Genomic DNA, 21,484 nt, shown 5'->3' with positions numbered 1-21,484 from the left:
AGAGCTGGAGTCGGATGGGGTCAGAGCTGGAGTCGGATGGGGTCAGAGCTGGAGTCGGATGGGGTCAGAGTTGGGGTCGGATGGGGTCAGAGCTGGAGCCGGATGGGGTCAGAGCTGGAGCCGGATGGGATCAGCGCTGGGGTCAGAGCTGGAGTCGGATGGGGTCAGAGCTGGAGTCGGATGGGGTCAGAGCTGGGGTCGGATGGGGTCAGTGCTGGGGTCACAGTTGCGGTCGAATGGGGTCAGAGCTGGAGTCGGATGGGGTCAGAGCTGGAGTCGGATGGGATCAGCGCTGGGGTCAGAGCTGGAGTCGGATGGGGTCAGAGCTGGAGTCGGATGGGGTCAGAGCTGGGGTCGGATGGGGTCAGAGCTGGGGTCAGATTTGCGGTCGGATGGGGTCAGATTTGCGGTCGGATGGGGTCAGAATTGGGGTCGGATGGGGTCAGAGCTGGGTTCGGATGGGGTCAGAGCTGGAGTCGGATGGGGTCAGAATTGGGGTCAGAGCTGGGGTCAGAATTGGGGTCAGAGCTGGGTTCGGATGGGGTCAGAGCTGGGGTCGGATGGGGTCAGAGCTGGGGTCGGATGGGGTCAGAGCTGGGGTCGGATGGGGTCAGAGCTGGGGTCGGATGGAATCAGACCTGGGTTCGGAGGGGGTCAGAGTTGGAGTTGGAGGGGGTCAAAGTTGGAGTCGGAGGGGGTCAGAGCTGGAGTCGGAGGGGGTCAGAGCTGGAGTAGGATGGGGGTCAGAGCTGGAGTAGGATGGGGGTCAGAGCTGGAGTAGGATGGGGGTCAGAGCTGGAGTAGGATGGGGGTCAGAGCTGGAGTAGGATGGGGGTCAGAGCTGGGGTCGGATGGGGTCAGAGCTGGGGTCGGAGGGGGTCAGAGTTGGAGTCGGAGGGGGTCAGAGCTGGAGCCGGATGGGGTCAGAGTTGGAGTCGGATGGCAGTCAGTCGGATGGGGTCAGAGTTGGAGTCGGATGGGGTCAGAGTTGGAGTCGGATGGGGTCAGAGCTGGAGTCGGATGGGGTCAGAGCTGGGGTCGGATGGGGTCAGAGCTGGGGTCGGATGGGGTCAGAACTGGGGTCAGAGTTGGGGTCGGAGGGGGTCAGAGTTGGAGTCGGATGGGGTCAGAGTTGGAGTCGGATGGCAGTCAGTCGGATGGGGTCAGAGTTGGAGTCGGATGGGGTCAGAGCTGGAGTCGGATAGGATCAGAGCTGGAGTCGGATGGGATCAGCGCTGGGGTCAGAGTTGCGGTCGGCTGGGGTCAGAGTTGCGGTCGGCTGGGGTCAGAGTTGCGGTCGGCTGGGGTCAGAGTTGCGGTCGGCTGGGGTCAGAATTGGGGTCAGGTGGGGTCAGAATTGGGGTCGGATGGGGTCAGACCTGGGGTCGGATGGGGTCAGAGCTGGGGTCGGATGGGGTCAGAGTTGGGGTCGGATGGAATCAGAGCTGGGTTCGGATGGGGTCAGAGTTGGAGTCGGATGGGGTCAGAGTTGGAGGGGGTCAGAGTTGGGGTCGGATGGGGTCAGAGTTGGGGTCGGATGGGGTCAGAGTTGGGGTCGGATGGGGTCAGAGCTGGGTTCGGATGGGGTCAGAGCTGGGTTCGGATGGGGTCAGAGCTGGGTTCGGATGGGGTCAGAGCTGGGTTCGGATGCGGCCAGAGTTGGAGTCGGATGGGGTCAGAGTTGGAGTGGGGTCAGAGCTGGGTTCGGATGGGGCTAGAGTTGGAGTCGGATGGGGTCAGAGCTGGAGTCGGATGGGGTCAGAGCTGGAGTCGGATGGGGTCAGAGCTGGAGTCGGATGGGGTCAGAGCTGGAGTCGGATGGGGTCAGAGCTGGAGTCGGATGGGGTCAGAGCTGGAGTCGGATGGGCTCAGAGCTGGAGTCGGATGGGCTCAGAGCTGGAGTCGGATGGGCTCAGAGCTGGAGTCGGATGGGCTCAGAGCTGGAGTCGGATGGGCTCAGAGCTGGAGTCGGATGGGCTCAGAGCTGGAGTCGGATGGGCTCAGAGCTGGAGTCGGATGGGCTCAGAGCTGGAGTCGGATGGGGTCAGAGTTGGAGTCGGATGGGGTCAGAGTTGGAGGGGGTCCGAGTTGGGGTCAGAGGGGGTCAGAGTTGGGGTCGGATGGGGTCAGAGCTGGAGTCGGATGGGGTCAGAGTTGGGGTCGGAGGGGGTCAGAGCTGGGGTCGGATGGGGTCAGAGTTGGGGTCGGATGGGGTCAGAGTTGGAGTCGGATGGGGTCAGAGCTGGGGTCGGATGGGGTCAGAGTTGGAGTCGGATGGGGTCAGAGTTGGAGGGGGTCCGAGTTGGGGTCAGAGGGGGTCAGAGTTGGGGTCGGATGGGGTCAGAGCTGGAGTCGGATGGGGTCAGAGTTGGGGTCGGAGGGGGTCAGAGCTGGGGTCGGATGGGGTCAGAGTTGGGGTCGGATGGGGTCAGAGTTGGAGTCGGATGGGGTCAGAGCTGGGGTCGGATGGGGTCAGAGCTGGAGTCGGATGGGGTCAGAGCTGGGGTCGGATGGGGTCAGAGCTGGAGTCGGATGGGGTCAGAGCTGGGGTCGGATGGGGTCAGAGCTGGAGCCGGATGGGGTCGGATGGGGTCAGAGTTGGGGTCGGATGGGGTCAGAGCTGGGGTCCGAGTTGGGGTCGGATGGGGTCCGAGTTGCAGTCGGATGGGGTCAGAGCTGGGGTCGGATGGGGTCCGAGTTGGAGTCGGATGGGGTCCGAGTTGGAGTCGGATGGGGTCAGAGCTGGGGTCGGATGGGGTCAGAGTTGGAGTCGGATGGGGTCAGAGTTGGAGTCGGATGGGGTCAGTGCTGGAGTCGGATGGGGTCAGTGCTGGAGTCGGAGGGGGTCAGAGCTGGGTTCGGATGGGGTCAGAGTTGGGGTCGGATGGGGTCAGAGTTGGAGTCGGATGGGGTCAGAGTTGGAGTCGGATGGGGTCAGAGTTGGGGTCAGAGTTGGAGTCGGATGGGGTCAGAGTTGGGGTCGGATGGGGTCAGAGTTGGAGTCGGATGGGGTCAGAGCTGGAGTCGGATGGGGTCAGAGCTGGAGTCGGATGGGGTCAGAGCTGGAGTCGGATGGGGTCAGAGCTGGAGCCGGATGGGGTCAGAGCTGGAGCCGGATGGGGTCAGAGCTGGAGCCGGATGGGGTCAGAGCTGGAGCCGGATGGGGTCAGAGCTGGAGCCGGATGGGGTCAGAGCTGGAGCCGGATGGGGTCAGAGCTGGAGTCGGATGGAGTCAGAGCTGGAGCCGGATGGGATCAGAGTTGGAGTCGGATGGGGTCAGAGTTGGAGTCGGAGGGGGTCAGAGCTGGGGTCAGAGTTGGAGTCGGATGGGGTCAGAGTTGGGGTCGGATGGGGTCAGAGTTGGAGTCGGAGGGGGTCAGAGCTGGGGTCGGATGGGGTCAGAGTTGGAGTCGGATGGGGTCAGAGTTGGAGTCGGATGGGGTCAGAGTTGGAGTCGGATGGGGTCAGAGCTGGAGTCGGATGGGGTCAGAGTTGGAGTCGGATGGGGTCAGAGCTGGGGTCGGATGGGGTCAGAGCTGGAGTCGGATGGGGTCAGAGCTGGGGTCGGATGGGGTCGGAGCTGGAGCCGGATGGGGTCGGAGCTGGAGTCGGATGGGGTCGGAGCTGGAGTCGGATGGGCTCAGAGCTGGAGTCGGATGGGGTCAGAGCTGGAGTCGGATGGGGTCAGAGCTGGAGTCGGATGGGGTCAGAGCTGGAGTCGGATGGAGTCAGAGCTGGAGTCGGATGGGGTCAGAGTTGGAGTCGGATGGGGTCAGAGTTGGAGTCGGAGGGGGTCAGAGCTGGGGTCGGATGGGGTCAGAGTTGGAGTCGGATGGGGTCAGAGTTGGGGTCGGATGGGGTCAGAGTTGGAGTCGGAGGGGGTCAGAGTTGGAGTCGGAGGGGGTCAGAGCTGGGGTCGGATGGGGTCAGAGTTGGAGTCGGATGGGGTCAGAGTTGGGGTCGGATGGGGTCAGAGTTGGGGTCGGATGGGGTCAGAGTTGGAGTCGGATGGGGTCAGAGTTGGGGTCAGAGTTGGGGTCGGATGGGGTCAGAGTTGGAGTCGGATGGGGTCAGAGCTGGGGTCGGATGGGGTCAGAGCTGGGGTCGGATGGGGTCAGAGCTGGGGTCGGATGGGGTCAGAGCTGGGGTCGGATGGGGTCAGAGCTGGGGTCGGATGGGGTCAGAAGTGGGGTCGGATGGGGTCAGAGCTGGAGTCGGATGGGGTCAGAGCTGGAGTCGGATGGGGTCAGAGCTGGGTTCGGATGGGGTCAGAGTTGGAGTCGGATGGGGTCGGATGGGGTCAGAGTTGGAGTCGGATGAGGTCAGAGCTGGAGTCGGATGGGGTCAGAGTTGGGGTCGGATGGGGTCAGAGTTGGAGTCGGATGGGGTCAGAGTTGGAGTCGGATGGGGTCAGAGTTGGAGTCGGATGGGGTCAGAGTTGGAGTCGGATGGGGTCAGAGTTGGGGTCGGATGGGGTCAGAGTTGGGGTCGGATGGGGTCAGAGTTGGGGTCGGATGGGGTCAGAGTTGGGGTCGGATGGGGTCAGAGTTGGGGTCGGATGGGGTCAGAGTTGGGGTCGGATGGGGTCAGAGTTGGGGTCGGATGGGGTCAGAGTTGGGGTCGGATGGGGTCAGAGTTGGGGTCGGATGGGGTCAGAGCTGGGGTCGGATGGGGTCAGAGTTGGAGTCGGATGGGGTCAGAGTTGGGGTCGGATGGGGTCAGAGTTGGGGTCGGATGGGGTCAGAGTTGGGGTCGGATGGGGTCAGAGTTGGAGTCGGATGGGGTCAGAGTTGGGGTCGGATGGGGTCAGAGTTGGGGTCGGATGGGGTCAGAGTTGGGGTCGGATGGGGTCAGAGTTGGGGTCGGAGGGGGTCAGAGTTGGGGTCGGAGGGGGTCAGAGTTGGGGTCGGATGGGGTCAGAGTTGGGGTCGGAGGGGGTCAGAGTTGGGGTCGGATGGGGTCAGAGTTGGGGTCGGATGGGGTCAGAGTTGGGGTCGGATGGGGTCAGAGTTGGGGTCGGATGGGGTCAGAGTTGGAGTCGGATGGGGTCAGAGTTGGGGTCGGATGGGGTCAGAGTTGGGGTCGGATGGGGTCAGAGTTGGAGTCGGATGGGGTCAGAGTTGGAGTCGGATGGGGTCAGAGTTGGAGTCGGATGGGGTCAGAGTTGGGGTCGGATGGGGTCAGAGCTGGGGTCGGATGGGGTCAGAGCTGGGGTCGGATGGGGTCAGAGCTGGAGTCGGATGGGGTCAGAGTTGGAGTCGGATGGGGTCAGAGTTGGAGTCGGATGGGGTCAGAGTTGGGGTCGGATGGGGTCAGAGTTGGGGTCGGATGGGGTCAGAGTTGGAGTCGGATGGGGTCAGAGTTGGAGTCGGATGGGGTCAGAGTTGGAGTCGGATGGGGTCAGAGTTGGGGTCGGATGGGGTCGGATGGGGTCAGAGTTGGGGTCGGATGGGGTCAGAGTTGGGGTCGGAGGGGGTCAGAGTTGGGGTCGGATGGGGTCAGAGTTGGGGTCGGATGGGGTCAGAGTTGGGGTCGGATGGGGTCAGAGTTGGAGTCGGATGGGGTCAGAGCTGGGGTCGGATGGGGTCAGAGCTGGGGTCGGATGGGGTCAGAGCTGGGGTCGGATGGGGTCAGAGTTGGGGTCAGAGTTGGAGTCCGATGGGGTCAGAGTTGGGGTCTGAGTTGGGGTCGGATGGGGTCAGAGTTGGGGTCGGATGGGGTCAGAGTTGGAGTCGGATGGGGTCAGAGCTGGGGTCGGATGGGGTCAGAGCTGGGGTCGGATGGGGTCAGAGCTGGGGTCGGATGGGGTCAGAGCTGGAGTCGGATGGGGTCAGAGCTGGGTTCGGATGGGGTCAGAGTTGGAGTCGGATGGGGTCAGGGATGGGGTCGGATGGGGTCAGAGTTGGAGTCGGATGAGGTCAGAGCTGGAGTCGGATGGGGTCAGAGCTGGAGTCGGATGGGGTCAGAGCTGGAGTCGGATGGGGTCAGAGTTGGAGTCGGATGGGGTCAGAGTTGGGGTCGGATGGGGTCAGAGTTGGAGTCGGATGGGGTCAGAGTTGGGGTCGGATGGGGTCAGAGTTGGAGTCGGATGGGGTCAGAGTTGGGGTCGGATGGGGTCAGAGTTGGGGTCGGATGGGGTCAGAGTTGGGGTCGGATGGGGTCAGAGTTGGGGTCGGATGGGGTCAGAGTTGGGGTCGGATGGGGTCAGAGTTGGAGTCGGATGGGGTCAGAGTTGGGGTCGGATGGGGTCAGAGTTGGGGTCGGATGGGGTCAGAGTTGGGGTCGGATGGGGTCAGAGTTGGGGTCGGATGGGGTCAGAGTTGGAGTCGGATGGGGTCAGAGTTGGGGTCGGATGGGGTCAGAGTTGGGGTCGGATGGGGTCAGAGTTGGGGTCGGATGAGGTCAGAGTTGGGGTTGGATGAGGTCAGAGTTGGGGTTGGATGGGTCGGATGGGGTCAGAGTTGGGGTCGGATGGGTCGGATGGGGTCAGAGTTGGGGTCGGATGGGTCGGATGGGGTCAGAGTTGGGGTCGGATGGGGTCAGAGTTGGGGTCGGATGGGGTCAGAGTTGGGGTCGGAGGGGGTCAGAGTTGGGGTCGGAGGGGGTCAGAGTTGGGGTCGGATGGGGTCAGAGTTGGAGTCGGATGGGGTCAGAGTTGGGGTCAGAGTTGGGGTCGGAGGGGGTCAGAGTTGGGGTCGGAGGGGGTCAGAGTTGGGGTCGGAGGGGGTCAGAGTTGGGGTCGGATGGGGTCAGAGTTGGGGTCGGATGGGGTCAGAGTTGGGGTCGGATGGGGTCAGAGTTGGGGTCGGATGAGGTCAGAGTTGGGGTTGGATGGGTCGGATGGGGTCAGAGTTGGGGTCGGATGGGTCGGATGGGGTCAGAGTTGGGGTCGGATGGGTCGGATGGGGTCAGAGTTGGGGTCGGATGGGGTCAGAGTTGGGGTCGGATGGGGTCAGAGTTGGGGTCAGAGTTGGGGTCGGAGGGGGTCAGAGTTGGGGTCGGAGGGGGTCAGAGTTGGGGTCGGATGGGGTCAGAGTTGGGGTCGGATGGGGTCAGAGTTGGGGTCAGAGTTGGGGTCGGAGGGGGTCAGAGTTGGGGTCGGAGGGGGTCAGAGTTGGGGTCGGAGGGGGTCAGAGTTGGGGTCGGATGGGGTCAGAGTTGGAGTCGGATGGGGCATCTCATACACTCCATTCACCGATCACACCCGGAATACACACCCACGAGGGTCAAACACCGTGAGGGTAAAACTTAGCGAGGATCAAACACCACAACAGTCAAACACCGTGAGCATCAAACCCCACAGGGACCAAACACCAGGAAGGTCAAACGCCGCAGGGATCAAACATCAGGAGTGTCAAACACCGCGAGGGTCCAACACCGCGAGGGTCCAACACCGCGAGGGTCCAACACCGCGAGGGTCCAACACCGCGAGGGTCCAACACCGCGGGGATGAAACACAGCGAGGGTCAAACACCACGTGTGTCAAACCCCATGGGCATCAAACACTGCGAGGGTCAAACACCGTGAGGATCAAACACCGTGAGGGTCAAACACTGCGAGGGTCAAACACCCCACGAGGGTAAAACACCGCAGGGATCAAACAGCACGAGGGTTAAACCCCACGGGGATCAAACACCACAAGGGTCAAACACCGCGACTTTAAAACACCACGAGGGTCAAACACCATGAGGATCAAACACTGTGGGGGTCAAACACCGCGAGGATCAAACACCAGGAGGGTCAAACACCAGTAGAGTCAAACATTGCGAGAGTCAAACACTGCGAGGATCATACACCAGGAGTTTCAAACACCAGGAGGGTCAAACACCAGGAGGGTCAAACACTGTTAGGGTCAAACGTGACGAGGATCAAACACCGTGAGGGTCAAACAGCGTGAGATTCAAACAGCACGAGGATCAAACAGCACGAGGGTCAAACCCCACGGGGATCAAACACCAGGAGGGTCAAACACTAGTAGGGTCAAACACCACGAGGGTCAAACCCCACTGGGATCAAACACCGTGAGAGTCAAACACCAGGAGGGTCAAACACCAGGAGGGTCAAACACCATGAGGATCAAACAGCACGAGGGTCAAACACCGCAGGGATCAAACAGCACGAGGGTCAAACACCGCAGGGATCAAACAGCACGAGGGTCAAACACTGCAGGGATCAAACAGCACGAGGGTTGAACCCCACGGGGATCAAACACCAGGAGGGTCAAACATTGCGAGGATCATACACCAGGAGTTTCAAACCCCACGTGGTTCAAACACCATGGGGGTCAAACACTGTTAGGGTCAAACGCGAGGAGGATCAAACAGCGCGAGGGTCAAACACCAGGAGGGTCAAACACCAGGAGGGTCAAACACCACGAGGGTCAAACACCGCGAGAGTCAAACAGCACGAGGATCAAACGGCACGAGGGTCAAACCCCACGGGGATCAAACACCAGGAGAGTCAAACATCGTGAGGGTCAAACACCGCGAGAGTCAAAGGTTGCGAGGGTCAAACACCACAAGGATCAAACACCACGAGGGTCAAACACCACGAGGGTCAAACACCGCGAGGATCAAACACCACGAGGGTCAAACCCCACTGGGATCAAACACTGCGAGAGTCAAACACCAAGAGGGTCAAACACCGTGAGAGTCAAAGGTCACGAGGGTCAAACACCACGAGGATCAAACACCAAGAGGGTCAAACACCAGGAGGGTCAAACACCACGAGGGTCAAACACCAGGAGTTTCAAACACCGTGAGGGTCAAACAACGCGAGAGTCAAAGGTCGCGAGGATCAAACACCGCGAGGATCAAACACCAGGAGTTTCAAACACCACGAGGGTCAAACACCACGAGGGTCAAACACCACGAGGGTCAAACACCACGAGGATCAAACACCACGAGGATCAAACAGCACGAGGGTCAAACCCCACGGGGATCAAACACCAGGAGGGTCAAACACTAGTAGGGTCAAACACCACGAGAATCAAACACCACGAGGGTCAAACCCCACTGGGATCAAACACCATGGGGATCAAACACCGTGAGAGTCAAACACCAAGAGGGTCAAACACCATGAGGATCAAACACCACGAGGGTCAAACACCACGAGGGTCAAACACCGCAGGGATCAAACAGCACGAGGGTCAAACATTGCGAGAGTCAAACACTGCGAGGATCATACACCAGGAGTTTCAAACCCCACGGGGTTCAAACACTGCGAGAGTCAAACACCAAGAGGGTCAAACACCGTGAGAGTCAAAGGTCGCGAGGGTCAAACACCACGAGGGTCAAACACCAGGAGTTTCAAACACTGCAAAGATCAAACCCCGCCCACAAATCAATAGAAATAAAGCGCTCCAATATATTGATTGATCCTCCACAATACATGAAAGGGAAATAAATATCAAAACTTCCAATTCATCAATATTGTCTGTAGAGGCCATTCATCACTTTCTACGCCCCTCCCAATATGGCGGACACGTAGGACGGACCTTGCCCTCCCCAATATGGCTGCCCGTGGGCGGGGTCTCGGGTGGGATTAGCTGTAGGTCTCCATACGTTCTGAGTGGGCGGAGTCTCGGGTGGGCGTGGACCCGTCTGTGGGCGGAAGTATAGGTAAGGCGGGCCTGCTGGCGGAAGGGGCGGAGCGTTATGGAGTCGCACTTCCGGGTGAGAGCGGAAGTGGGTGGTGTGAAGATGAGCGGCTCGGAGTCGGTTCAGGAATCTCCGCTCTCCGGAGCTCCGGCACAGTCCGGAACCAACAACATCGTCCTCGCCCTGGAGAACAAACCCAGTCCGGCCAGTATACCCAAACCGGCGCCGGGGATCGGAGCGGGGGAGAGGAGAGCCGGCGGTGAGTGTGAGGAGCGGGAGGGGGGTCTTCCCCTCCCCCCACCAGATATATATATTGTCTTGTGTATAGGGGTTGGGGGTTCCCTCTGTGGGGGAGGGTTGGGGGTTCCCTCCATGTATGAGGTGAGATCACAGAGCCCCGCCCCCGGTGATCTGTGGGGTGCCCATCCCCCGCTTGTTGTAGGACTACAAGTCCCATCAGACATTCCAGGGGGGATGATGGGATTTGTAGTTCTCCTCCAATGTGTGTATTGTGGTAAGCAGTTGTCATTATTTGCCCCTAATAGACACATAGTAGGGGGGGAGGGGGGTATTGCCCCGCTCCTGGATAGATCTGTCCCTTCATTGGACGCCAGCTGACTGTATTGGGGGTGTCTCCCCTCCCCCCTATATAAAGATTTTGATTGAACTATTTTTTTCTCTCCTCAGTTCCGGTTTCTGCTGCCGCCCCTCCTGAGAGCTCCTCCCTCTCCAATGGCGTGTACCTCCCCCCCGGGGTGACCAATGGGGACATAAAGCCCATCATCTCCAGCACTCCTCTGGTGGACTTCCTGATGCAGCTGGAAGATTACACACCCACTGTAAGTATACCGCCCCCTGCTGGTGGACGGTCAGCATGGGGCGGGTTAGCGAGGCGCTGTGTGTGGGCGGGTTGGTGTGGGGCGAGGCGCTGTGTATGTGTGTGGCGGGTTGGCGTGGGGCGAGGCGCTGTGTATGTGTGTGGGCGGGTTGGCGTGGGGCGAGGCGCTGTGTGGGCGGGTTGGCGTGGGGCGAGGCGCTGTGTGTGTGGGCGGGTTGGCGTGGGGCGAGGCGCTGTGTGTGTGGGCGGGTTGGCGTGGGGCGAGGCGCTGTGTGTGTGGGCGGGTTGGCGTGGGGCGAGGCGCTGTGTGTGTGGGGCGGGTTGGCGTGGGGCGAGGCGCTGTGTGGGGCGGGTTGGCGTGGGGCGAGGCGCTGTGTGGCGGGTTGGCGTGGGGCGAGGCGCTGTGTATGTGTGTGGTGGGTTGGCGTGGGGCGAGGCGCTGTGTATGTGTGTGGGCGGGTTGGCGTGGGGCGAGGCGCTGTGTGGGCGGGTTGGCGTGGGGCGAGGCGCTGTGTGTGTGTGGGCGGGTTGTCGTGGGGCGAGGCGCTGTGTGTGTGTGTGTGTGTGGGCGGGTTGTCGTGGGGCGAGGCGCTGTGTGTGTGTGTGTGGGGCGGGTTGGCGTGGGGCGAGGCGCTGTGTGTGTGGCGGGTTGGCGTGGGGCGAGGCGCTGTGTGTGTGGGCGGGTTGGCGTGGGGCGAGGCGCTGTGTGTGTGGGCGGGTTGGCGTGGGGCGAGGCGCTGTGTGTGTGGGCGGGTTGGCGTGGGGCGAGGCGCTGTGTGTGTGGGCGGGTTGGCGTGGGGCGAGGCGCTGTGTGTGTGGGCGGGTTGGCGTGGGGCGAGGCGCTGTGTGTGTGGGGCGGGTTGGCGTGGGGCGAGGCGCTGTGTGTGTGGGGCGGGTTGGCGTGGGGCGAGGCGCTGTGTGGCGGGTTGGCGTGGGGCGAGGCGCTGTGTATGTGTGTGGTGGGTTGGCGTGGGGCGAGGCGCTGTGTATGTGTGTGGGCGGGTTGGCGTGGGGCGAGGCGCTGTGTGGGCGGGTTGGCGTGGGGCGAGGCGCTGTGTGTGTGTGGGCGGGTTGTCGTGGGGCGAGGCGCTGTGTGTGTGTGTGTGTGTGGGCGGGTTGTCGTGGGGCGAGGCGCTGTGTGTGTGTGTGTGGGGCGGGTTGGCGTGGGGCGAGGCGCTGTGTGTGTGGCGGGTTGGCGTGGGGCGAGGCGCTGTGTGTGTGGGCGGGTTGGCGTGGGGCGAGGCGCTGTGTGTGTGGGCGGGTTGGCGTGGGGCGAGGCGCTATGTGTGTGGGCGGGTTGGCGTGGGGCGAGGCGCTATGTGTGTGGGCGGGTTGACATGGGGCGAGGCGCTGTGTGTGGGCGGGTTGACATGGGGCGAGGCGCTGTGTGTGGGCGGGTTGACATGGGGCGAGGCGCTGTGTGTGGGCGGGTTGTCGTGGGGCGAGGCGCTGTGTGTGGGCGGGTTGTCGTGGGGCGAGGCGCTGTGTGGGCGGGTTGGCATGGGGCGGGGCGGGTTGGCATGGGGCGAGGCGCTGTGTGTGTGTGTGGGGGCGGGTTTTTCAACTTTTCATGCCGGTGATGTCATCGGTTTTCAGGGATATTCTCACCTTCCTGACTTGTATTGGAGGACGGCCTCCTGTGTGATCTGATTGGTGGAAGGTCTCTGTAGTCTCCTCCTCCTCCGATATGTTCCTGATTATACGTTCCGTCTTCCTTGTTTTCTCTCTGCACAGATCCCGGACGCAGTGACCGGGTATTATCTGAACCGGGCGGGATTTGAGGCCTCCGACCCTCGCATGTGAGTATCCGGATATGTCTGTGATGTCATCAATGTGCTGAACCTTCCTCCTGAAGATGCTCCTCTGGCTGTCGTGCCGATCAATTAGACTCCCCACTGCCCTCAGGTCCGGGTGTTCTCTGTGTCGGAGATGAGGACCTCCTCGGTTCCGGGTGTTCCCTGGGTTGGGTTGGGGGGGAGGACCTCCTCGGTTCCGGGTGTTCCCTGGGTTGGGTTTGGGGGGGGGGAGGACCTCCTCGGTTCTGGGTGTTCCCTGGGTTGGGTTGGGGGGGGGGGAGGACCTCCTCGGTTCCGGGTGTTCCCTGGGTTGGGTTGGGGGGGGGGGGAGGACCTCCTCGGTTCCGGGTGTTCCCTGGGTTGGGGGGGGGGGAGGACCTCCTCGGTTCTGGGTGTTCCCTGGGTTGGGGGGGGGGGAGGACCTCCTCGGTTCCGGGTGTTCCCTGGGTTGGGGGGGGGGGGGAGGACCTCCTCGGTTCCGGGTGTTCCCTGGGTTGGGTTGGGGGGGGGGGGAGGACCTCCTCGGTTCTGGGTGTTCCCTGGGTTGGGTTGGGGGGGGGGGGAGGACCTCCTCGGTTCCGGGTGTTCCCTGGGTTGGGTTTGGGGGGGGGGAGGACCTCCTCGGTTCTGGGTGTTCCCTGGGTTGGGTTGGGGGGGGGGAGGACCTCCTCGGTTCCGGGTGTTCCCTGGGTTGGGGGGGGGGGGGAGGACCTCCTCGGTTCTGGGTGTTCCCTGGGTTGGGTTGGGGGGGGGGGAGGACCTCCTCGGTTCTGGGTGTTCCCTGGGTTGGGTTGGGGGGGGGGGAGGACCTCCTCGGTTCCGGGTGTTCCCTGGGTTGGGGGGGGGGGAGGACCTCCTCGGTTCCGGGTGTTCCCTGGGTTGGGTTGGGGGGGGGGGGGAGGACCTCCTCGGTTCTGGGTGTTCCCTGGGTTGGGTTGGGTTGGGGGGGGGGGAGGACCTCCTCGGTTCCGGGTGTTCCCTGGGTTGGGTCGGGAGGAGGACCTCCTCGGTTCTGGGTGTTCCCTGGGTTGGGTGGGGGGGGGGAGGACCTCCTCGGTTCCGGGTGTTCCCTGGGTTGGGTCGGGGTTGGGTGGGGGGGGGGGGAGGACCTCCTCGGTTCTGGGTGTTCCCTGGGTTGGGTTTGGGGGGGGGGAGGACCTCCTCGGTTCCGGGTGTTCCCTGGGTTGGGTTGGGGGGGGGGGGGGGGAGGACCTCCTCGGTTCTGGGTGTTCCCTGGGTTGGGTTGGGGGGGGGGAGGACCTCCTCGGTTCCGGGTGTTCCCTGGGTTGGGTTGGGTTGGGGGGGGGGAGGACCTCCTCGGTTCCGGGTGTTCCCTGGGTTGGGTTTGGGGGGGGGGAGGACCTCCTCGGTTCTGGGTGTTCCCTGGGTTGGGTCGGGAGGAGGACCTCCTCGGTTCTGGGTGTTCCCTGGGTTGGGTGGGGGGGGGGAGGACCTCCTCGGTTCCGGGTGTTCCCTGGGTTGGGTCGGGGTTGGGTGGGGGGGGGGGGAGGACCTCCTCGGTTCTGGGTGTTCCCTGGGTTGGGTGGGGGGGGGGGGGGGACCTCCTCGGTTCTGGGTGTTCCCTGGGTTGGGGTGGGGGGGGGGGGAGGACCTCCTCGGTTCCCTGGGTTGGGTTGGGGGGGGGGGGAGGACCTCCTCGGTTCTGGGTGTTCCCTGGGTTGGGTTGGGGGGGGGGGGGAGGACCTCCTCGGTTCCGGGTGTTCCCTGGGTTGGGTTGGGGGGGGGAGGACCTCCTCGGTTCTGGGTGTTCCCTGGGTTGGGGTGGGGGGGGGGGGAGGACCTCCTCGGTTCCGGGTGTTCCCTGGGTTGGGTTGGGGGGGGGAGGACCTCCTCGGTTCTGGGTGTTCCCTGGGTTGGGTTGGGGGGGGGGGGGAGGACCTCCTCGGTTCCGGGTGTTCCCTGGGTTGGGTTGGGGGGGGGGGGGGAGGACCTCCTCGGTTCTGGGTGTTCCCTGGGTTGGGGGGGGGGGGAGGACCTCCTCGGTTCCGGGTGTTCCCTGGGTTGGGTTGGGGGGGGGGAGGACCTCCTCGGTTCCGGGTGTTCCCTGGGTTGGGTTGGGTTGGGGGGGGGGAGGACCTCCTCGGTTCCGGGTGTTCCCTGGGTTGGGTTTGGGGGGGGGGAGGACCTCCTCGGTTCTGGGTGTTCCCTGGGTTGGGTTGGGGGGGGGGGAGGACCTCCTCGGTTCCGGGTGTTCCCTGGGTTGGGGGGGGGGGGAGGACCTCCTCGGTTCTGGGTGTTCCCTGGGTTGGGTTGGGGGGGGGGGAGGACCTCCTCGGTTCTGGGTGTTCCCTGGGTTGGGTTGGGGGGGGGGAGGACCTCCTCGGTTCCGGGTGTTCCCTGGGTTGGGGGGGGGGGAGGACCTCCTCGGTTTCGGGTGTTCCCTGGGTTGGGTTGGGGGGGGGGGGAGGACCTCCTCTGTTCTGGGTGTTCCCTGGGTTGGGTTGGGGGGGGGGGAGGACCTCCTCGGTTCCGGGTGTTCCCTGGGTTGGGGGGGGGGGGGGAGGACCTCCTCGGTTCCGGGTGTTCCCTGGGTTGGGTTGGGGGGGGGGGGAGGACCTCCTCTGTTCTGGGTGTTCCCTGGGTTGGGTTGGGGGGGGGGGAGGACCTCCTCGGTTCCGGGTGTTCCCTGGGTTGGGTCGGGAGGAGGACCTCCTCGGTTCTGGGTGTTCCCTGGGTTGGGTGGGGGGGGGGAGGACCTCCTCGGTTCCGGGTGTTCCCTGGGTTGGGTCGGGGTTGGGTGGGGGGGGGGGGAGGACCTCCTCGGTTCTGGGTGTTCCCTGGGTTGGGTTGGGGGGGGGGGGAGGACCTCCTCGGTTCCGGGTGTTCCCTGGGTTGGGTTGGGGGGGGGGGGGGGAGGACCTCCTCGGTTCTGGGTGTTCCCTGGGTTGGGTTGGGGGGGGGGAGGACCTCCTCGGTTCCGGGTGTTCCCTGGGTTGGGTCGGGAGGAGGACCTCCTCGGTTCTGGGTGTTCCCTGGGTTGGGTGGGGGGGGGAGGACCTCCTCGGTTCCGGGTGTTCCCTGGGTTGGGTCGGGGTGGGGGGGGGGGGGAGGACCTCCTCGGTTCTGGGTGTTCCCTGGGTTGGGTGGGGGGGGGGGGGAGGACCTCCTCGGTTCTGGGTGTTCCCTGGGTTGGGGTGGGGGGGGGGGGGGGGAGGACCTCCTCGGTTCCGGGTGTTCCCTGGGTTGGGTTGGGGGGGGGAGGACCTCCTCGGTTCTGGGTGTTCCCTGGGTTGGGTTTGGGGGGGGGGGGGAGGACCTCCTCGGTTCTGGGTGTTCCCTGGGTTGGGTTGGGGGGGGGGGGGAGGACCTCCTCGGTTCCGGGTGTTCCCTGGGTTGGGTTGGGTTGGGGGGGGGGGAGGACCTCCTCGGTTCCGGGTGTTCCCTGGGTTGGGTCGGGAGGAGGACCTCCTCGGTTCTGGGTGTTCCCTGGGTTGGGTGGGGGAGGGGGAGGACCTCCTCGGTTCCGGGTGTTCCCTGGGTTGGGTCGGGGTTGGGTGGGGGGGGGGGAGGACCTCCTCGGTTCTGGGTGTTCCCTGGGTTGGGTGGGGGGGGGGGAGGACCTCCTCGGTTCCGGGTGTTCCCTGGGTTGGGTCGGGGTTGGGTGGGGGGGGGGGGGGAGGACCTCCTCGGTTCTGGGTGTTCCCTGGGTTGGGTGGGGGGGGGGGAGGACCTCCTCGGTTCTGGGTGTTCCCTGGGTTGGGGTGGGGGGGGGGGGAGGACCTCCTCGGTTCCGGGTGTTCCCTGGGTTGGGTTGGGGGGGGGGGAGGACCTCCTCGGTTCTGGGTGTTCCCTGGGTTGGGTTGGGGGGGGGGGAGGACCTCCTCGGTTCTGGGTGTTCCCTGGGTTGGGTCGGGAGGAGGACCTCCTCGGTTCTGGGTGTTCCCTGGGTTGGGTGGGGGGGGGGGAGGACCTCCTCGGTTCCGGGTGTTCCCTGGGTTGGGTCGGGGTTGGGTGGGGGGGGGGGGGGAGGACCTCCTCGGTTCTGGGTGTTCCCTGGGTTGGGTGGGGGGGGGGGAGGACCTCCTCGGTTCCGGGTGTTCCCTGGGTTGGGTCGGGGTTGGGTGGGGGGGGGGGGGGGAGGACCTCCTCGGTTCTGGGTGTTCCCTGGGTTGGGTGGGGGGGGGGGGGAGGACCTCCTCGGTTCTGGGTGTTCCCTGGGTTGGGGTGGGGGGGGGGGGAGGACCTCCTCGGTTCCGGGTGTTCCCTGGGTTGGGGGGGGGAGGACCTCCTCGGTTCTGGGTGTTCCCTGGGTTGGGTTTGGGGGGGGGGGAGGACCTCCTCGGTTCTGGGTGTTCCCTGGGTTGGGTTGGGGGGGGGGGGGGAGGACCTCCTCGGTTCCGGGTGTTCCCTGGGTTGGGTTGGGGGGGGGGGGAGGACCTCCTCGGTTCTGGGTGTTCCCTGGGTTGGGTTGGGGGGGGGAGGACCTCCTCGGTTCCGGGTGTTCCCTGGGTTGGGTCGGGAGGAGGACCTCCTCGGTTCTGGGTGTTCCCTGGGTTGGGTGGGGGAGGGGGAGGACCTCCTCGGTTCTGGGTGTTCCCTGGGTTGGGTGGGGGGGGGGGAGGACCTCCTCGGTTCTGGGTGTTCCCTGGGTTGGGTGGGGGAGGGGGAGGACCTCCTCGGTTCTGGGTGTTCCCTGGGTTGGGTGGGGGGGGGTGGGGGGGGGGGGGGAGGACCTCCTCGGTTCTGGGTGTTCCCTGGGTTGGGTGGGGGGGGGGAGGACCTCCTCGGTTCCGGGTGTTCCCTGGGTTGGGTTGGGGTTGGGTGGGGGGGGGGAGGACCTCCTCGGTTCTGGGTGTTCCCTGGGTTGGGTTGGGGGGGGGGGGAGGACCTCCTCGGTTCCGGGTGTTCCCTGGGTTGGGTTGGGGGGGGGGGGGAGGACCTCCTCGGTTCTGGGTGTTCCCTGGGTTGGGTTGGGGGGGGGAGGACCTCCTCGGTTCCGGGTGTTCCCTGGGTTGGGTCGGGAGGAGGACCTCCTCGGTTCTGGGTGTTCCCTGGGTTGGGTGGGGGAGGGGGAGGACCTCCTCGGTTCTGGGTGTTCCCTGGGTTGGGTGGGGGGGGGGAGGACCTCCTCGGTTCTGGGTGTTCCCTGGGTTGGGTGGGGGGGGGGAGGACCTCCTCGGTTCTGGGTGTTCCCTGGGTTGGGTGGGGGGGGGGAGGACCTCCTCGGTTCCGGGTGTTCCCTGGGTTGGGTTGGGTCGGGGTTGGGTGGGGGGGGGGAGGACCTCCTCGGTTCTGGGTGTTCCCTGGGTTGGGTGGGGGGGGTGGGGGGGGGGGAGGACCTCCTCGGTTCTGGGTGTTCCCTGGGTTGGGTGGGGGGGGGGAGGACCTCCTCGGTTCTGGGTGTTCCCTGGGTTGGGTGGGGGGGGGGAGGACCTCCTCGGTTCCGGGTGTTCCCTGGGTTGGGTTGGGTCGGGGTTGGGTGGGGGGGGGGAGGACCTCCAGTCGGTGGGGCGGTCTCTCATACATTGTGCTGTTCTCTCTCTCCAGCATTCGGCTGATTTCATTGGCTGCTCAGAAGTTCATCTCTGACATCGCAAACGACGCTCTGCAGCACTGCAAGATGAAGGGGACGGCGTCCGGGAGCTCCCGCAACAAGAGCAAGGTGAGTACCGCCCCCAACCCCACCCCCACCCACCGACATCACTTCCTGGGGGGTGTATATACACCATCACCAAAAGTATTGGGACACCTGCCTTTACACTCACATGACCTTTAATGACCCCCCAGTCTTGGTCCGGGGGGGTGGAATGTGGGGTCGGCCCTCTGCAGATATAAGTGGAGGACGATGTTTGTATCTTCAGCGCGACGTCCAAATGATTCCTGTAATGGAAGTTTCCTGAAGACTTGTGAAGAGACTCGTCTCCTCTCTGGGCAGGAAAAGAGCAAAGAGATCCAAAAACTCCTCTCTGGACTGACCTCCGGTGGAGAACAAATCTCCCCCCCCCCCCCGGAACCCCCAAAAATGATATGTTTTTATCAGAGACCTCGGGGAATAAAATGGCGGTTGTCGCAGTATTTCATATTTGTTTAGAGGACTTTCAAACGCAATTTTTTTTTGGGGGGAAATACACAAATGATAAAATTGGCCTGGGGGGGGGGAGGGGTCTGTTAGATTTTATGAGATGAAGGGGAAGAAAAAAAAAAATCGCCATCAAATATCGACCAGAGAAACGCCCAGATCAGTCACCCTCTACCTATAAGGCCCCTTTCACACTGGGGCGGTGCAACCGTCGGCGGTAAAGCGCCACTAATTTTAGCGGCGCGTTACCGTTGGTCTGCCGGCACTAGCGGGGTGGTTTTAACCCCCGCTAACGGCCGAAAAAGGGTTAAAAGCGCCACTTTGCCGGCGGTATAGCCGCGCTGTCCCATGGATTTCAATGGGTAGGAGTGGTGAGTACACGGCTCCAAAGATGCGGCTAGCAGGACTTTTTTTTTCACCCTCCTGCCAGCGCACCGCTCCAGTGTGAAACGCGCCGCTTTTTACAGGCGCTATTTTTAGCGCTGTAACGCCTGAAAACCGCCCCAGTGTGAAAGGGCCCTAACAGCTCCTCTTCTGGGAAGGCCGTCCACAAGGTTTAGGAGGGTGTCTATGGAAATGTTTCACCGTTCTTCCAGAAGAGCATTTGTGAGGTCAGTTACTGATGTTGGATGAGAAGGCCTGCCTTATAGTCTCCATTTTAATTCATCGCAAAGGTGTTCTATGGGGTTGAGATCAGGACTCTGTGCAGGCCAGTCACAGTGGTGTAGTGGTTAGCACTTTCACTAAGCCATAAGAAGGGTCGCTGGTTCAAATCCCAACCAGGACACCACCTGCCTGGAGTCTGCATGTTCTCCCTGTGTTGGTTTCCTCCGGGTACTCCGGTTTCCTCCCACAATCCAAAGACATGCAGGGAGGTTAATTGGATCCTGTCTAATTTGTCCCTAGTATATGAATGGGGACCTTAGATTGTAAACTCCTTGAGGGTCGGGACCGATGTGAATGTACAATGTATATGTAAAGCGCTGAGTAAATTGACGGCGCTATAGAAGTACCTGAAATAAATAAAAAGTACCTCCACTCCAAACTCCCCCATCCATGTCTCTATGGACCTTGCTTTGTGCTCTGGGGGGCAGTCATGTTGGAACAGGAAGGGGCCGTCCCCAAACTCCTCCCACAAAGTTGGGAGCATGAAATTGTCCAAAATGTCTTGGTACACTGAAGGGTGACCTGGCCCTCTGGGATCGTTGTGCGGGTGACTACAGATATTCTAATCTGCGCTCCTCTACCATTGGTTGTCACTGAATTCTCATAACTCCAGAAAGCAGAGATCCACCGCCGTGCTTCACAGTAGGGATACTTTACTACATGGGCATTGTTGACTTCCCCCTCCTCCTCCGACATTCAGTTTGTTGTCGTTCCTCCAAGTGATTTTGTTGGACATTTTGGGAAATAATCGGCAATAACCGACCTTCTAGAAGTTCTGCCCAGTGGGCGTGTCCCCGTGTGACCATCCAAACAGGAAGTCTTTAGTAACCGAAATAAAAGCTGTTCATTGGTCCAGCATGGTAGAAGCCGGCCCGGTCTTTACATGGATACAAAGAGTATATAGAATACAGCAGAGGGATCCGTCCTCTACATCACAGGAGGAGGGGCCTCCATGGCAGGATCACTAACAAGGGATCCCTCCTCCGGGCGGGGCATTACTCGGTGGTCCTCTTTGGGGGGTGGGGCATTACTCGGTGGTCCTCTTTGGGGGGTGGGGCATTACTCGGTGGTCCTCTTTGGGGGGTGGGGCATTACTCGGTGGTCCTCTTTGGGGGGTGGGGCATTACTCGGTGGTCCTCTTTGGGGGGTGGGGCATTACTCGGTGGTCCTCTTTGGGGGGACGGGCATTACTCGGTGGTCCTCTTTGGGGGGACGGGCATTACTCGGTGGTCCTCTTTGGGGGGACGGGCATTACTCGGTGGTCCTCTTTGGGGGGACGGGCATTACTCAGTGGTCCTCTTTGGGGGTGGGAGGGGCATTACTCGGCGGTGGTGGTCCTCTTTGGGGGTGGGAGGGGCATTACTCGGCGGTGGTGGTCCTCTTTGGGGGTGGGAGGGGCATTACTCGGCGGTGGTGGTCCTCTTTGGGGGTGGGAGGGGCATTACTCGGCGGTGGTGGTCCTCTTTGGGGGTGGGAGGGGCATTACTCGGCGGTGGTGGTCCTCTTTGGGGGTGGGAGGGGCATTACTCGGCGGTGGTGGTCCTCTTTGGGGGTGGGAGGGGCATTACTCGGCGGTGGTGGTGGTCCTCTTTTGGGGTCGGGGTATTTATCTCTGTTATATATGTTGGAGGCTGGGCATTATGAGCATCCCCCCCCCCCCTGGTGGGCGGGGCATAGTAGTGAATACTGTATAATACTCCCTGTCTCCCCCTGCAGGATAAGAAGTACACGCTCACCATGGAGGACCTGAGCCCGGCGTTGGCGGAATACGGCATCAATGTGAAGAAACCGCATTATTTCACCTAGAGGGGGCCGTGCGGGGGATGGGCTTCCTATGGACTGTTATGTGGTGCAGCCACCATCCCCCGCTCTGTATAGAAGTGTGACGGGAACCAATGAGAGAACTTGCTGAGGGATTCTGGGAAATGTTCCATCCAAAGACTATTCCGCCATCATTGGAGAACGTTCCCGATATTCTGGAGGACGTCCCACCCCACTGTGGGAGGAGCAAGAGAGTTCACCTCCCTTTCCAAGAGGACCCTCCCACTGTGGGAGGAGCAAGAGAGTTCACCTCCCTTTCCAAGAGGACCCTCCCACTGTGGGAGGAGCAAGAGAGTTCACCTCCCTTTCCAAGAGGACCCTCCCACTGTGGGAGGAGTCAGAAATGGCGTCTTTTCTCACATGGAATTAGTTTGGACAGTAAAATAAATATATAATTATCTGGTGTTCAGTTTGTTGTCTTCCTGTATGTGCCCCTCCCCCACTCCCTGGGTTCTAGGTTCCTCCTGGTAATCCCCTCCCCCATCTTTGGGTGTCCCACACAGGTGTAGATGTCGGAAGTCTTCGTAGGCCCGGCCACCCCATCCCTGTGTGTGACAACAGCGCCCCCTACTGCGGAAATACCAGGAAAATATCTGAATAGGTGAAGATCTGATTTATAACAGAATCCCTGAGAATTTCTACAAAGATTAAACCCAAAATACCCGCTGTGCCCATTATGAGGGGTTCCCACCATCCCTGTGCTGAGTTCCCACCATCCCTTGTG

At 62.5% G+C, this 21,484-nt stretch overlaps 1 protein-coding gene across 1 annotated transcript; it reads left to right on the top strand.

The window, feature by feature from the left end:
• Nucleotides 1–9,641: 9,641 nt before the first annotated feature.
• On the top strand, nt 9,642–21,169 carry LOC143958882 (transcription initiation factor TFIID subunit 10-like). Its single transcript, XM_077467865.1, has 5 exons — nt 9,642–9,858; nt 10,287–10,438; nt 12,172–12,236; nt 17,742–17,856; nt 20,656–21,169. The coding sequence occupies exons 1-5, from the start codon at nt 9,657–9,659 to the stop codon at nt 20,743–20,745; spliced, it is 624 nt and encodes a 207-aa protein (XP_077323991.1). The 5' UTR covers nt 9,642–9,656; the 3' UTR covers nt 20,746–21,169.
• The last annotated feature ends 315 nt before the right edge of the window (nt 21,170–21,484 follow it).

The sequence above is a fragment of the Lithobates pipiens genome, unplaced genomic scaffold, assembly GCF_037356315.1.
Source record: "Lithobates pipiens isolate NorthernLeopardFrog02 unplaced genomic scaffold, aLitPip1_a1.2 Scaffold_63, whole genome shotgun sequence".
Lineage (NCBI taxonomy): Eukaryota > Metazoa > Chordata > Amphibia > Anura > Ranidae > Lithobates > Lithobates pipiens.
Note: the sequence above shows the minus strand (reverse complement) of the source record. Positions and strands in the feature narration are given on the sequence as shown.